Source organism: Pseudochaenichthys georgianus, chromosome 1 (genome assembly GCF_902827115.2).
Source record: "Pseudochaenichthys georgianus chromosome 1, fPseGeo1.2, whole genome shotgun sequence".
Lineage (NCBI taxonomy): Eukaryota > Metazoa > Chordata > Actinopteri > Perciformes > Channichthyidae > Pseudochaenichthys > Pseudochaenichthys georgianus.
In genome coordinates, this window is record NC_047503.1 from 5,830,370 (window position 1) to 5,845,320 (window position 14,951).

The 14,951-nt window shown below is 42.4% G+C and overlaps 1 protein-coding gene across 4 annotated transcripts in view; it reads left to right on the plus strand.

Annotated features, from left to right (window-relative positions):
- The window catches only part of rptor (regulatory associated protein of MTOR, complex 1), a 244,166-nt gene that overhangs the window by 199,691 nt on the left and 29,524 nt on the right, over nucleotides 1–14,951 (plus strand). For 3 of the 4 annotated variants that reach the window (XM_034105423.1, XM_034074665.1, XM_034080365.1), the window contains 3 exons: nucleotides 1,388–1,506; nucleotides 13,330–13,433; nucleotides 14,577–14,769. In XM_034105423.1, coding sequence (XP_033961314.1) covers nucleotides 1,388–1,506; nucleotides 13,330–13,433; nucleotides 14,577–14,769 — 416 coding nt within the window. The remainder of the gene's footprint in view (nucleotides 1–1,387; nucleotides 1,507–13,329; nucleotides 13,434–14,576; nucleotides 14,770–14,951) is intronic. The other variant, XM_034081114.1, reaches the window with a different exon arrangement.

The window sequence follows — 14,951 nt, forward strand, 5'->3', positions numbered from 1 at the left end:
TTCATAATGCCTATCACACTAACTAATACAACCGATCAAATACAGATGTATACATTATAAATACATTTATTACATTTATCTATATAAATCTAATTGTACGACTCATTTAATACAACATCTCCAATAACAGTACATGTGGTATGATTCGATGCGCTCTACGCCATCATTTTACACGATTGGATAAGAAAAACAATACGATTTGATACAAAACTATCCGATACGATACGATACGATACTATACGATACGATACGATACGATACGATACGATACTATACGATACGATACTATACGATACTATACGATACTATACGATACGATACGATACGATACTATACGATACGATACGATACTATACGATACTATACGATACGATACTATACGATACGATACTATACGATACTATACGATACTATACGATACTATACGATACGATACTATACGATACTATACGATACTATACGATACTATACGATACGATACTATACGATACTATACGATACTATACGATACGATACGATACGATACGATACTATACGATACTATACGATACTATACGATACGATACGATACGATACTATACGATACTATACGATACTATACGATACTATACTATACGATACGATACTATACGATACTATACGATACTATACGATACTATACGATTCGATACTATACGATACTATACGATACTATACGATACTATACGATACGATACTATACGATACTATACGATACTATACTATACGATACTATACGATACTATACGATACGATACTATACCGCTGTAGAATAATGTAGATAAACAAACTGGATTCAATTAAGACAATGGTTGCCCTTAGCTGTATACAAAGAGCTTTTCGTGTCTGCATTGTCTGATTTACGGAAGTATTTGCCTCGTCTTTAAATCGTTAAAAAGGCTTTGCTTTGTGGAAATGATGGCCGTGTTCACATTGCTCATTTATAGTCAAAGCTGAAGATTAGCCAATTGCCAAAACATAATAACAGGAGAGACTGTTCATTTGCATTCATGACGACAGTGACAGAAATGTAGCTTGTGTGTGTATGTATGTGTGTGTGTTGATGCATGATGTCATTGGCCTGACATCGGAGGCCACTTCCCCTGTGCCACCTCAACACACCCAGCAGCGGGAGAGGAACATGCACCGCGGCAGTTAGCATGATGCTAATGAGATGATTGGACACGACCACCTAGCTGCTTCGATGAACTTTGATGGCAGAGATCAGGGTTGCACCGGAGTTAGATGTATTTGCTGGTGGGGTTATTCATCTTCTGTGTGTGTTGTCTAAAAAACGTGCACCTGCAAACAGAATTTCCTTTCCGGAAAGATTTTAAAACGTGAACTTATTTCTTTGTGTCTCTTCCAGGTGTTTCCTTCAACAGTGTTTACACTCAGATCTGGAGGGTGCTGCTACATCTCGCTGCAGACCCTTTTCCTGAAGTGTCAGATCTGGCCATGAAGGTCCTCAACAGCATCGCATACAAGGTACGGTGTGTTCTTTAGATGTGGTGCACTTTTAGTGGATGTATTAAAGATCAAATAACAATCAATGTGATAATTTTTTAGGTGAAGGTCAACACATATTTTCGAGTGTAATAATCGACTTTTGGTCCCTGTATCCCTATGTCAGCTCTGTTCACCACATGGTTATGCGGTGAAAAATATGTTTCCAGCGCGCACACACACACACACACACCATCCTTCCCGTGGCATTTTCTTTCTACAAAAGGCCATTACTTTTGTGCAAATGCAATTAAGGGCCAACGGCTCCCCAAGGCTCGGCAGGTCAGAGCAAAGAGACTGCTGTAACTTAAGGAGCCATAATAACCACGGCAGTCCACTGCCCATCCCGACCCTCAGGCAGAGAGGCTCTAGTTTCCGAGCACCAACACCAATTTCCCCCTCACAGTGACACCTCTGCAATTAGACTGCTACTGGACTGCAATACAAAGCAACAGGACTACAGCTAGAGCTCTATGCTGATTGTGTAACACCAAAACACACTATTGTGTACCTGCAGACCTAGAGTCAGCTGAGCAAGCAGTGGTGTCATATGTATCAAAGAGTGTCTCCTCCAATAGACAATCTGCACCAACCCCTTACCTTCTGAGTCACCTTCACACGTCTGTTAATTGTAAGAGCTGAAGATTTAAGACTTCAGTCACATTGCAAGCCAGACTCCAACGCTAACAAATATTCCTTCCTAAAAATCTGAAAGCAAAAACATTACATTCCTAAGTTTTACACCTGGAGTGTTTAATATAATCACTTAACTGTTTGTACACAGCTTATCCTTTTAATGCTCATCTTTCATAGACCTCAAAGACTTGCAAATGGCCTGTGATTGACTTTGACTTACTCTTAAGGACTTGTGACTTAACTTGGACTTGTGACTTAACTTGGACTTGTCTACATTGATTTGAAATCAAGATGAAATTAGAGAAGACTTGATTTAACAGGTCTTGAATGATCCAACACTTGTCTTTTTATTGATTTGGTATCTTTCCTTAACTTCATATTTTTAAGACTTGTACTTATTTTCTTTGACTTTGGACTTGATTTGAACTTGTATTTTATGTATTTTTTGTCTTGCCTTTTTTGACTGGAGACTTGACTTGACTATTTCACTTGGGACTTTAAATGTACTTGTCTTCTTTGCCTTGGGAATGCACCTGCAATGTTCTCTTGGAAGTAAGACTTAACTTGTCTCCTTTGATGTGAGGCTTGACTTTTACTTGTCTTATGTGACCTGTTATTTGACCTGTACTCCGACCTGTACTCCTCTTGTTTCATTGACTTGAGACTTGACGTGTCCAGGTTTACTTTGACTCAGACGTTTCCTGAATATGTTGACTTTTCCTGATTTATATGACTGTTGTTTTTTTTTATCTTACATGAGACTTTAATTTTTTCTCAATTCAAAATTGTATCTGATTTGTGCAAAATGTCGTCTGACTGGGATGAGATCACACACTCATCGACTCCAGTTTGACTTCATAGTTAAGTTTCTTACAAAGTTTTGATGTTCTATTTCCATGGCATGAATACGCTGAAGAGAAATTCTACATGTTGAGTCTTTCTAGGACGCTCTGAATTTAGGATGGCATGCAGTCATATCAATGCCCAGAAAGAAGTCCGGTCAATTTAACGTCAGCTGTGGCAAACAAAAAGATGAGTTTTCCGTCTGACACTCGTATCAGAAAACACAATGGAATACGTTTTGAATATCAATGTAGTATCTATTTTCTGTATGCTAAAAAAGAGGGAGAGCAGTGTGACCTTTGAAGAGAATGACAATTTAAGCACCTTTTTAAAGGCCTTACTTTCTGAAGTTAATGAGTTATCATAGATGGAGCACACATTATTTCTTGCAGAGACAGTTTAATCAGAGCACATCCATCCCAAGTTCACAAGTGTTAACATCAGCCTAACTGGGAGATCCAGCTCTTTTAATTAGGTTTTTAAATGTCAAATGTTATTGATTTGGTACAAAATGAACAAGGTCAGCAGCTAATTAAAATGGACTTGCTCCTCGGATTAAATGATTTTTAATAGCCACCTCTTGCTGCATGATTCTGGGGTGAAAAGCCTTGGCTCTTTTATTCTATCCTGACTCATCTGTGCTTCTTTAGTACGTCTGGCTTGCTAGATAAAAGAAGCTATATGCACTTTAAAAAAAGTTTGAATGTCATTTTCATTCGACAAATATGGTGGCTGACAAGTGCAAATGTATTACAAAGGACCAAAACATTTCCACGAGGAGAAACGCACTGCATTTTGACAAGACGTGGGCAGCATTTAGAAAACATTCACCAACTGGACGACACAAGCTCAAAACACAATGGAAACGGGGGCACTAAAAAGCTTACAGCAGTTTCGCAATAATATTGGAAAGAATAATGCAAGCACATTGTTAAAATGAGCCAAAAATAACGTTATTTTAGGTTTCCATTGACAATGATATGTCATGTTCGCCAACCTTATTACCTCCAAATGTCAAAAATCCTTCGGCCCCAGCTTTTTATTATCCCCCTTTCTGTTGCATTTGGAGCTTTTTGCTGCGTTTTGTTCATGCAACGATTTTAGTAAAGGATGTTTTTGAAGTTGGTGAAGATGTTTCTTTATTTGCATGTGTTTTAGCCCGTTTTTGAAAGTGCAGCACGTTTCTCCTAATGGAAATGTTTTGGCACCTGTTGGCCACCGTAGGCGAGAGGAGACCTGATGCAGCAGATATTTCCTCTCACACACCCCATGACACTCAACTTGACAACTTCCATGTCATCATCATACATCAAGGCGGTGCTTGGCACTTTCTCCACCAGCTAAACCTTTCAGAAGCAGCTTCAATAATTGAACCGGAACATTCAGAGGTTTTTCTTGGCCGTCAACAGCTCTCACCCTTACATCCTTGCAGAGCCTTTGCTTACAGCGCTATCCACGCACTTTTTCATCGTCGACTAACATTCTAGCCAATTAATGATGGAGGAAGTGGGATGACACAGCAGAGTGTGGAGAGAGGCAGCTGTGAGGACCCATTACGCTACTTTCCTGCTAATGCGGGCGCTTTGCATATCACATGTTCTGGAAAGCTAGTCAGCAGATAAGGCGTGTTGCCTCCTGCGTTGTTTTGTAGCATGTTTGCTCACAACATGTTGATGATATGCAAATGTGGAAGAATAATCCATGAACTGAGTCAACTGATGAGCTCACAAGTTTACATTCATACCAGCATCTGGTCAAAGGTGTCTAGAATGTTCTTTTTCTTACAGAGATAGTTGGATGTGTTTTAAGTGGGGTTATATGAGGGACTTATCCATAGTCAGTGTATTTCCTGCTGTAGATGGTACTTTATAGGAACATACAGCAGTCGCAGCACGGAAGCTGCAACATGTATTTTAGACGACTAACAGAAAAACACGCTTCATTAAAACTACACAATATTTATGATATTGAACCACTTTACTCAAAGCCACCGTACTCCATTAAGAGTCATTTGACTAGGAGTGCACAATGATTTGAAATATGGGACTACAGTATATCCAAACAGCAGTAAGTGCAATACTTTGTAAAAGCTAAATATCTGAGTGAAGCTGCAGAGAAAGTCCAAGCCGACAAACTTTCTATCGACTTAAATACAAATCCTTATTGATACAAGATGTGTGTGTCAATGATAATATGAATAATGTTTCAAAAAAGATTATTCCCTGTGATATTGCAAATCATATTGTAGATGCAACCAGGGTTGGGAGGGTTACTTTGTAAATGTAATCAGTTACTGATTACTGAATACATGGCTCTGAAAGTAATCCGAATACAGTTACAGTTACGTGTCTTAAAAAAGTAACGTAATCAGATTACTTTTAGATTACTTTTGGATTACTTTCTTTTTCCATCACAGATGGGTATGTTTTGGTGAACAGGAGACACAAAAAGCAAAAGGAAACTGAACGTGTTTTTACTGTTTTAATGGCTTATCAAGAGCACAACTGAAACATCACATCTGAAACGATGTAAAACATAATACACTTTTGGGGGATGCGGCTTGGGATGTGAGGAGTGAGGGACATGGTTTAGAACGGGCGTGTCGCCTTCTGTCCTGCCAGTGTCGGCAGGACATAAATTCAAATGTCGAACTCGGACTTCATTTTAAGGACATTTCGGCCAGGGGTTTAGAGCTATATTTGTTCAAGCACCGGATTGGCAAAACAGGAGAGTGTGTGCACCAGTCTGCCTTGATCTATGAATTCATGTCCGTGACACAGTATCTGCTGCCCACAGCTGCTTTATAGAAGGAACACCTCCTTCACTTCATGAGATCTCTGCAGCACCAGGAGGCAGCGGGAGGGTTAACTCAGCCTCTGAGAAGAGGAGCGCGCTGTGCCTTTCACGCACCGCCTTCACTGTGTTTACCTTCAGAATCATAAGGCTAAAGAGCGACCGCAGACTGATGTGTTTTAACCACACACACCACTACACACACACGACTTAAACGCAGACTTTTGTTCCTCCATGTTTCGTTGTTCAATTCATTTCAAACCTTTATTTATACAGATAAATCCCATTGAGATCATTGATCTCTTTTTCAAGGGAAACCTGCTCAAGTAGTTCCACATGAAACATAAAAGCATAAACAGAACAACAAAAGGACATCATACAGCATCATTTACATAATTATCCACATAAACAGGTACCAATAGCTTCCGATTGACTAGCATCCAACCGAGCTTTAAAAACATTTAGTGGCACCAGATTGTTCAGTTTCCATTTAATTTGCAGACTATTCCAAGACAGAGGAGCTGCGCATCTAAAAGCTGTCTTCCCTAAGACAGTCCTAGCAGTTGGCACATTTAATAAAACCACTGCATTCGATCTCAGGCAGTAGCCACTTACAATTTTCCGTGAGATCAGAGAGCAGATATAAGATGGAAGTTTCCCTAACACGGCTTTGTATATAAAAATGTACCAGTGACTGAGCCTCCGTACAGTTAGTGAAAGCAAACCAGCCCTTGCATACAGGGTACAGTGATGGGTTAATGCTTTACAGTTTGTCACAAATCTCAGTGCGCTGTGATACGCAGCATCTAACTTGACCAGGCAATGGGCAGGTGCATTCATATAGACCAGATCCCCAGAGTCCAGCACAGGTAAAAAGGTCACAGAGCCTTTTCCTGGCCTCAAGCGAGAAACAGGACTTGTTCCTGTAGAAGAAACCTAGCCTAACCCTCAGCTTTTTAAGCAGGTTATTGACATGAAGTTTAAAAGTGAGACAATCATCAAGCCAAATACCAAGGTATTTGTAACAGGTAACCACTTCAAGTTTTATTCCTTGCGTAGTTACAATATCTAAAACAGGCTCTGGTGTCTTTTTAGCTTTAGAAAAGAGCATTACCTTGGTTTTATCCACATTTAAAAGAAGCTTTAGTTCAGAGAGCTGAGTCTGGATAATGTTAAAAACAGCCTGTAATGTAACACCAGCCTCCTTAATGGAGGGACCTGCACAGTACATCAGGGTATCATCCGCATACAAATTTAAAGTAGCTTCATCCACATTTTCACCTAAACTGTTGATGTAGATGGAGAATAAAAGTGGACCTAAAACAGAACCTTGGGGAACACCATTTGCAATGTTCAACCACTCAGAACAGCCCATCAAAGTGAACACATTGGGACCTTTCAGAGAGGTAGTTCACAAACCACCCACTGCATGGCTGGACATGCCTATACTGGCTAGCCTCTGCTTTAAAATGTGATGATCGACGGTGTCAAACGCTTTTGAAAGGTCAATAAATAGAGCTGCACAACTCTGCTTATTATCTAAAATACTCGTAATATCATTTACCACTTTCATTGTGGCAGTGATGGTGCTGTGTTGCTTTCTGAAGCCTGACTGATGTTTAGACAGGATATCATTTGTACATAAAAACACCTTTACCTGTTCACTCACTAAGCGTTCAAGAACCTTAGCCAGAACTGACAATTTAGAGATTGGCCTATAGTTATTTAAAATAGTTGCCTCCCCTCCTTTTAGCAAAGGCAGGACATACGCTGACTTCCACAATTTTGGAATTGTGTTCGTGCTGAGGGAGAGGTTAAAAAGAGTAGTGAGAGGAGGAGCAATAAAATCTGCAGCTATCTTTAAAAAGAAAGGTTCTACGCTGTCCGGGCCGGCCGGTTTCCTAGGATCTAGCTTAGATAAGGCTTCATGAACAACATTAACAGTAAAAGGGGTAAAACTAAAAGGGTTTTCCAACACACGTTTTTCAGAGTCACGGATTGGGGTGTTTACAGAAGCAGAGTTAGAAACAGAATCAAATAGAGAACCACAGGACACAAAATGCTCATTAAAGCAATTGAGCATAGTAGCCCTGTCCGATATAGAGCCAGATGCTGTGGTAAGGCACGGAGGTAGCTCATTACGGATATCGCCGGTGGATAACGATTTAATGGCTTTCCAACATGTTCCAGGATTATTCAGATTCTTTGTGGTTACTGACAGATAGTACTTTGATTTAGCACTTTTGACATTTGAAGTGAAGCTATTCCTTAGCTGCCTCAAACGCAGCCACTCTACCTCTGAGCCTGATTGCCTAGCCTTTGCCCAGGCCTTGTTTCTCTCATGAAGGAGACTGGACAGCTCAGCAGAAAACCAAGGATTGTTTCGTCCCTTCACTCTAAATGTACGCAGGGGTGTATGTCTATCAATGATCTGCATAAAACCAAGATAAAAATAAGACCATGCGGTTTCTACATCAGCACACAGATCGATTTTACCCCAATCAAACCCAAACAGATCATGAACAAAACCCTGCTCCACAAAATGTTTTATGTCTCTCTTAATGATAATGCGAGGTTTAACCTTTTGGACCTTAGTGTCCCTAATTCTGGCTACAACACAATGATCACTCAGATCATTTGCAAATACTCCCACAGATGAATATTTATGGGGAACATTAATTAAAATGAGATCAATTAGGGAGGATTTGTTAGGGGACTTAATGTTAGGGCGAGTAGGACCGTCAACAATCTGAGTAACATTCAAAGAGATGCAAAGGTTTTTAAAATCCTCTGACACTGCAGTTAACCAGTCCCAGTTAACATCTCCAAGTAGCACTATTTCCTTGTAGTCTAGTTGTGATAAAAGATTTGCTAGTGAAGACAATGAGTCTTTGACAGCTAAGGGGGTCTGTAACAACTCACCACCATGACCTGTTGACCCTTTGCCACTTCTATATTTATGGCTAAAAATTCAAATTACTTACTGATAGATTTGGAAACTAATGTGGTTACACTGAACTTATTCTTAACATAAATGGCAACGCCACCACCTTTATTAGGCCGGTCGGTACGATACACATTAAAACCATTTAAGGCAATGTCAGAGGCCAAAATAGATTTGTTTAGCCATGTTTCTGATAAAACAATGACGTCAGCGTCAGTCGAGCTCGCCCAGATACGGACAAAATCTAGTTTACCTAACAGACTGCGCACATTCAAGTGGATGAAACCCAACCCAGACCTAGCTTTAAAATCAGCAGGAGTAGCGATCCGACTACTACTACTGGGCGGACCAGGGTTAGGTTGTACATTTCCTGACAGTAATAACAACAACAAAAACAGGCATCTTTTCCTCTTAAATGACACACATACACCGTCATCTTCAATAGAATCACCAGCAAAGTCTGTGAAAGTGTGATTAGAGCTTAAGAAGCAGTCCTGAAGAACCATCATAGCAGGCAAACAAAAAAGACAAACATATTTTGTCGAGCAGATTGTCCGCGACAAGGCAACCGGCAATTGTGCAGCACATCTGAACCTCCGTAGGGGATGCCCACCGCGGGTAGCAGAACATACCCAAATCCAGTAGACCTCTCAGGATTACTAGTGATCTTCCCACAGTCCAAAACAGCAAACAGGCACAGCAGAAACATGACATGTGCCATTTTCCGATGTTCCCCGGGCAAGAACCCTCCTCCTCAGCCACACCGCAGCCAGGAAAGGTGGAAAGCAAGCCCCAGCTGCGGCGAATCCTCCTCCGCACAGCAGCACACGCCCGACGGGAGCAGGCCCCAGCCCGAAGCGTGGAGCCACTCCGTCTCTCCGCGACGTCCTCGGGGCAAAAATCCTTCTCCGCACAGCCGCACTCCACAGGTGGGAGCAGGCCTCTGCAGACCACAGACACCAGACAGGTGGAAGCAGGCAGCAGCCGGTGGAGCTGCTCCGTCTCCTTGCGACGTCTTCGTCGGGGGGAAACCACCCAAGCACAGCCGCACTCAACAGGTGGGAGTGGGCCTCCGCAGACAACAGGACAGGACCAACGAAGAAGAAGGACCAACGAAGAAGAAGGACCAACGAAGACACTGTTATCGTTTCACTGAGCGGACCCGCCCCTTTTTTGTCAAACGCTCCCATTTTTGGTCCATCTGTGGCGGTAATAGGTTTTGTGCGCTGTGATGATTCGGCTGTACCTTTAGTAATGAATATTAAATGTTGTGAGGAAATCTTTCCACCAATAATTCCAATAAGTAATCCAAAATGTATTCACTTCAGGTTTACGAAAGTAACTGTAATCAGATTACTCGTTTTTCAAATGTAACGCGAGCTGAATACAGTTACTTGATTTTTGTATTCTGATTACGTAACGCCGTTACATGTATTCCGTTACAACCCAACCCTGGTTGCAACATAAGTCAAAAATAATCACAAGGTATCTTTTTCCAATTCATGCAACCCCCAAATGTTACCTCTCAACTCAGTGTTATTTGCTCTGTCTTCCACAAGGACGTGTTCTGCACGGTCAAATCGCCTATTTGTCAATAGAATCTGATGGCTTTGGAAAGAGTGATGGCTTATCCTTAGAAAGGGCTGTCTGACAGCAAGGTAAAGTGTTGAAAATATGTTATTAATTAGGTGGGCCTTTTTTCTTTTTTAAGGTGGCTGATGCCTCCTCTGCAGCAGTACATTGCTTAGCCCTGTGCAAATACAATCTGTTTCTCCAACTGCGAACACGTTTTCCAGTGGCCAAACAGTGGTACTTCCCCTACCGTGTCAGTCAGTGAGGTCATTCGGACAAAACAAATGTTTCCATTGACCTACATTACATTGGGAATGACATGTCTGTAAATCAGTGGATACATTTTTATAATGTCTAACAACTACCCATTAGGAACAGTTCTATAGCCCTTATTCGAATCCTTAGGTCCTAAGAGTTATACATGTGCTGAAAGCCAAATCTAGAGTTATTTTCCCTCCATTCATTTGACTGAGAAGAGAAAGTCCAGTTCTCTTTATACAAGAAAAGGTGTCCACCTCCGTCTACTGCCTGTGGATAATACTTCATATAACACTTTCAAACATCCAAACTATCCTTTTAAGGCATGAAATACTGGATACTCTGACAAAATACAAGGTTGTTAATGGATGCACTCCAACATGTAATGCAGGAGAGGCTCGATACACTCTGATCCACCCTGTAGCATTGTGTTCTTTTAGTTTGAGCTTTTACTGGTTTGAAGCTTCACATGCAACCTCTTTCCAGCTCTTCAGGAGGATTAAAGCTGCAGTGTGAACTTCAGTTTTGCTGTTTAATTATCATGTCATTGTCTTTGCATGATGTCTGCCGTGCACTGCTGCATTCACCCGTCACCTTTCTGTCTAAAGTCATCAAGCTTTCCTCTGTTTGTCCCTTTTTTCCATATAAAACCTTTATTTACCTTTACCTTTATTACCTTGTGTTGGCTTGATTAGAAAAGGTACTTACGTTAGTGACTGAGCTATTTCCATAATAACCCTTTCAGCCGGCGTTACTGCCCTTTTTTACATTTCAAATTGCCTTTTAATGAAGCAGTAACAGCTAACCCGGGTAACTGATGTCTTCTCCCCGCCACAAATGCAAAAAAGTGGATTTAATGCGTTTAAACTTTGCATTAAAGACTTTTCTCTCTCCCCCTCAGCCTTTCAGACAAACAAAAGATTCTCGATGCAATCGTGCAATTAGCATAGAAATTAAATCAGAGGAAGTAAAATGCGTTTGCCTTTGTTAACTAGATTTCCAGCTCTTTTCTCCACCTGGCTCGAGTAAACAACATCTCTGCTATTCATCAACGATGCTTTGCCTCTGTTGTCTTTATTAGGTTTACCCCTCCCCTGTGAGCAGCCGTTAGACAACGCACAATGACAAGTTCTACTACCTGCTCCGTTTAATGACGTCAAGTTTGAGGATTTTAGCCAAACTTTGCAAAATGGGAATTGAAATTTGATAATTTCACATGTTCAAATAGGAATATTTTGGTCACTGTAAGTTGGCCAACACTGGAAAGTATCCCAACATTTAATTATACTAGAAGAAAATAAGAGATGTTTTAATGTTTGAGCGATCATTTAAGCATTCACACAGTAGCAAATGTAAGCTGTATGGTCTTTCTGCACTTAGGAGCTGCAGTAATGTTGCTCTCAGCATGGATTATGTATCTCACAAATGTCCATCCATCCATCTTCTCCCGCTTATCCGTGGTCGGGTCGCGGGGTAGCAGTTCCAGCAGAGAGCCCCAAACTTCCTTTTCCCTGGTGACATCAACCAGCTCTGACTGGGGGATCCCAAGGCGCTCCCAGGCCAGCGAAGAGATATAATCCCTCCACCTGGTCCTAGGTCTACCCCTTGGTCTCTTCCCAGCTGGACGTGCCTGGAACACCTCCCTAGGGAGGCGCCCATGGCATCCTAACTAGGTGCCCATGGCATCCTAACTAGGTGCCCATGGCATCCTAACTAGGTGCCCATGGCATCCTAACTAGGTGCCCGAACCACCTCAACTGGCTCCTTTCGACGTGAAGGAGGAGCGGCTCAACTCCGAGTCCCTCCCTGATGACCGAACTTCTCACCTTATCCCTAAGGGAGACACCAGCCACCCGGCGGAGAAAACCCATCTCGGCCGCTTGTATCCGCGATCTCGTTCTTTCGGTCATGACCCATCCTTCATGACCATAGGTGAGGGTAGGAACGAAAATGGCCCGGTAGACAGAGAGCTTTGCCTTCTGGCTCAGCTCCCTTTTCGTCACAACGGTGCGGTAAAGCGACTGCAGTACCGCTCCTGCTGCTCCGATTCTCCGGCCCATCTCACGCTCCATTGTTCCCTCACTCGAGAACAAGACCCCGAGATACTTGAACTCCTTCACTTGGGGTAAGGACGCATTCCCTACTTGGAGTGGACAGTACAAATGTACATGATTTAAATAATTTATTTAAAAATAATTCTAATATCATAGTCAACTTTTCATCGTTGACATATGATGCTCTCCTGACAGTATGCTTCTCCATGTTTGTTTCTCGTTTAAATGTCGCCGGCCCCGCCTCTCTCATGTGAACGTGCTCATAACCTGAAGGATAAACCCTGGGTTGACCTTTACGGCCCGTCCACACAGCGGCGTGCGCTGACGCTTGCCGGCGGGCGTGTCTGTCACTCGACCAACAACCAATCACATGAATCTCCCGCCCCTGACACACAAGCACACGGTTTGATTGGCTAGAGCTTGTACTGGCATATGATTCGATTGGCTGACGCTTCCGTCGAGGCGTAAAAAGTTGAACATTGCTCAACTTTTGAAGCGAGCAACGCCAGCAACGCTCCACGTCGCTTCCCAAAATGCAGTTTGGCTAAACGTGACGTCGCCCCATTCAAAGTGAACGGGCAGAAGCGTTGGAAGCTTCAACGCACGCCGCTGTGTGGACGGGCCGTTAGAGACATGCAGGGTGTGTTGAGCTGCTTTCAGACCACAGGTGACTCTTGTGAGAATTTAAACTTTCTTTGTCCCCAGGCAACCATGAACGCTCGGCCCCAGAGGATCCTGGACTCGGGCTCGCTCACCCAGTCGGCCCCCGCCAGCCCCACCAGCAAGGGCACACACATCCACCAGGCCGGGTGAGAGAACAGCTAGCACACACACACACACACACACACACACACACACACACACACACACACACACACAAAGAACAATGCATACAGCAGCCTTCCTTCCAGCAGGACTGAGACACAGAGTGGAACCTACATTTGAAGAATACTAAAACCACTTCAAATGTCTCTTTTTGTTTTCATGACAAACTAGTACGTAGTTCAAGGCTGGTAACAAAGCAAGGAGTCACACACACACAGCATTCGTTACATTTCATCAGATATTTTGTTATGTGGTGCCTGAACAAGAACAGACAGGAACAAGTGATACAAGTAATGACTTAATAATGACGCTAAACCCTGGATATGAATATGATATGATGAATATGAAATATAAAACAGACGGTTTCCGTACTTGTTTCTGTTGACACTAAAGCTACGTTCACACTCAAAATCACAAATCCTTTATGTGTCCCACAGTGGGGACTTTTACAGCGTTAAGGAACAATGCAGATTAAAATGCTAGATTAAAGAAGTAAACTAACCTACTCAATAAAAAGGCCAGCACGCATTGATAAAATACAAATACAATATTTAGAGGTCCTCATCCAAGGTGAAATAAAATGAGTAGCAGAATTATAAAAGTAAATTAACATAACAAAATATGTTATGAAGCAGCCAGAAGTACATCACTAAATTGTAATCAAAAATAACAAAACAAATGGAATGGAATCTGAGGGTGATATATGAAGCCAGATTAGAGGGTTACTGAGGTATGTTGAACCTAAAGCCAGAGTTTTCCGTACTTCAAAGGTGGTTTAACCCGGCTAAATCGCCATGGCAACTTACACTGCATACATATGCTTTAAGCTTGAAGTCATCAAACACCGCCGATCAACTAGTTCCTTTTTAAAGCGTCACTTTATAGTCAGTCTGTGAGAGGTAAATATTATACAGTTACAGTAGCACATACTGTATGCAATGGACTCGTTTTTTGTCTCAGTGGCAATCTATGCAGAACATCAGAACAATATATTATTCATCAGTATGAAGTTCACTTGCAGATAACATGTGATCTAATTCCTTCTATTGGTTGGATTGAATTGGTGAAATAGTGCATTACTGCTAGTGTGAACTGATGGGCTCTAACTTCCTGTCCTTACATTAAAGTCTCTGCTCCTCCAGTGGCTCCCCCCCCATGCCCAGCACCAGCAGCTCCAGTCTGACCAACGAGGTTCCCAAACCCCCGGCCAGAGAGCCCCCGGCCACACGGCCCCCCTACACCCCCACCCCGGGAGGGCAGGCGCCCCACTCCCACCAGTTCCCCCGCACCCGCAAGATGTTTGAAAAGGGACCGGAGCAGGTAGGGGCCGCACCAGTCTGTGGGGGGGGGGGGGATTTTTGTTGTTTAGTTTAACTCTTTGAACTGCGGGAAAATATATGTGTGTGTGTGTGTGTGTGTGTGTGTGTGTGTGTGTGTGTGTGTGTGTGTGTGTGTGTGTGTGTGTGTGTGTGTGTGTGTGTGTGTGTGTGTGTGTGTGTGTG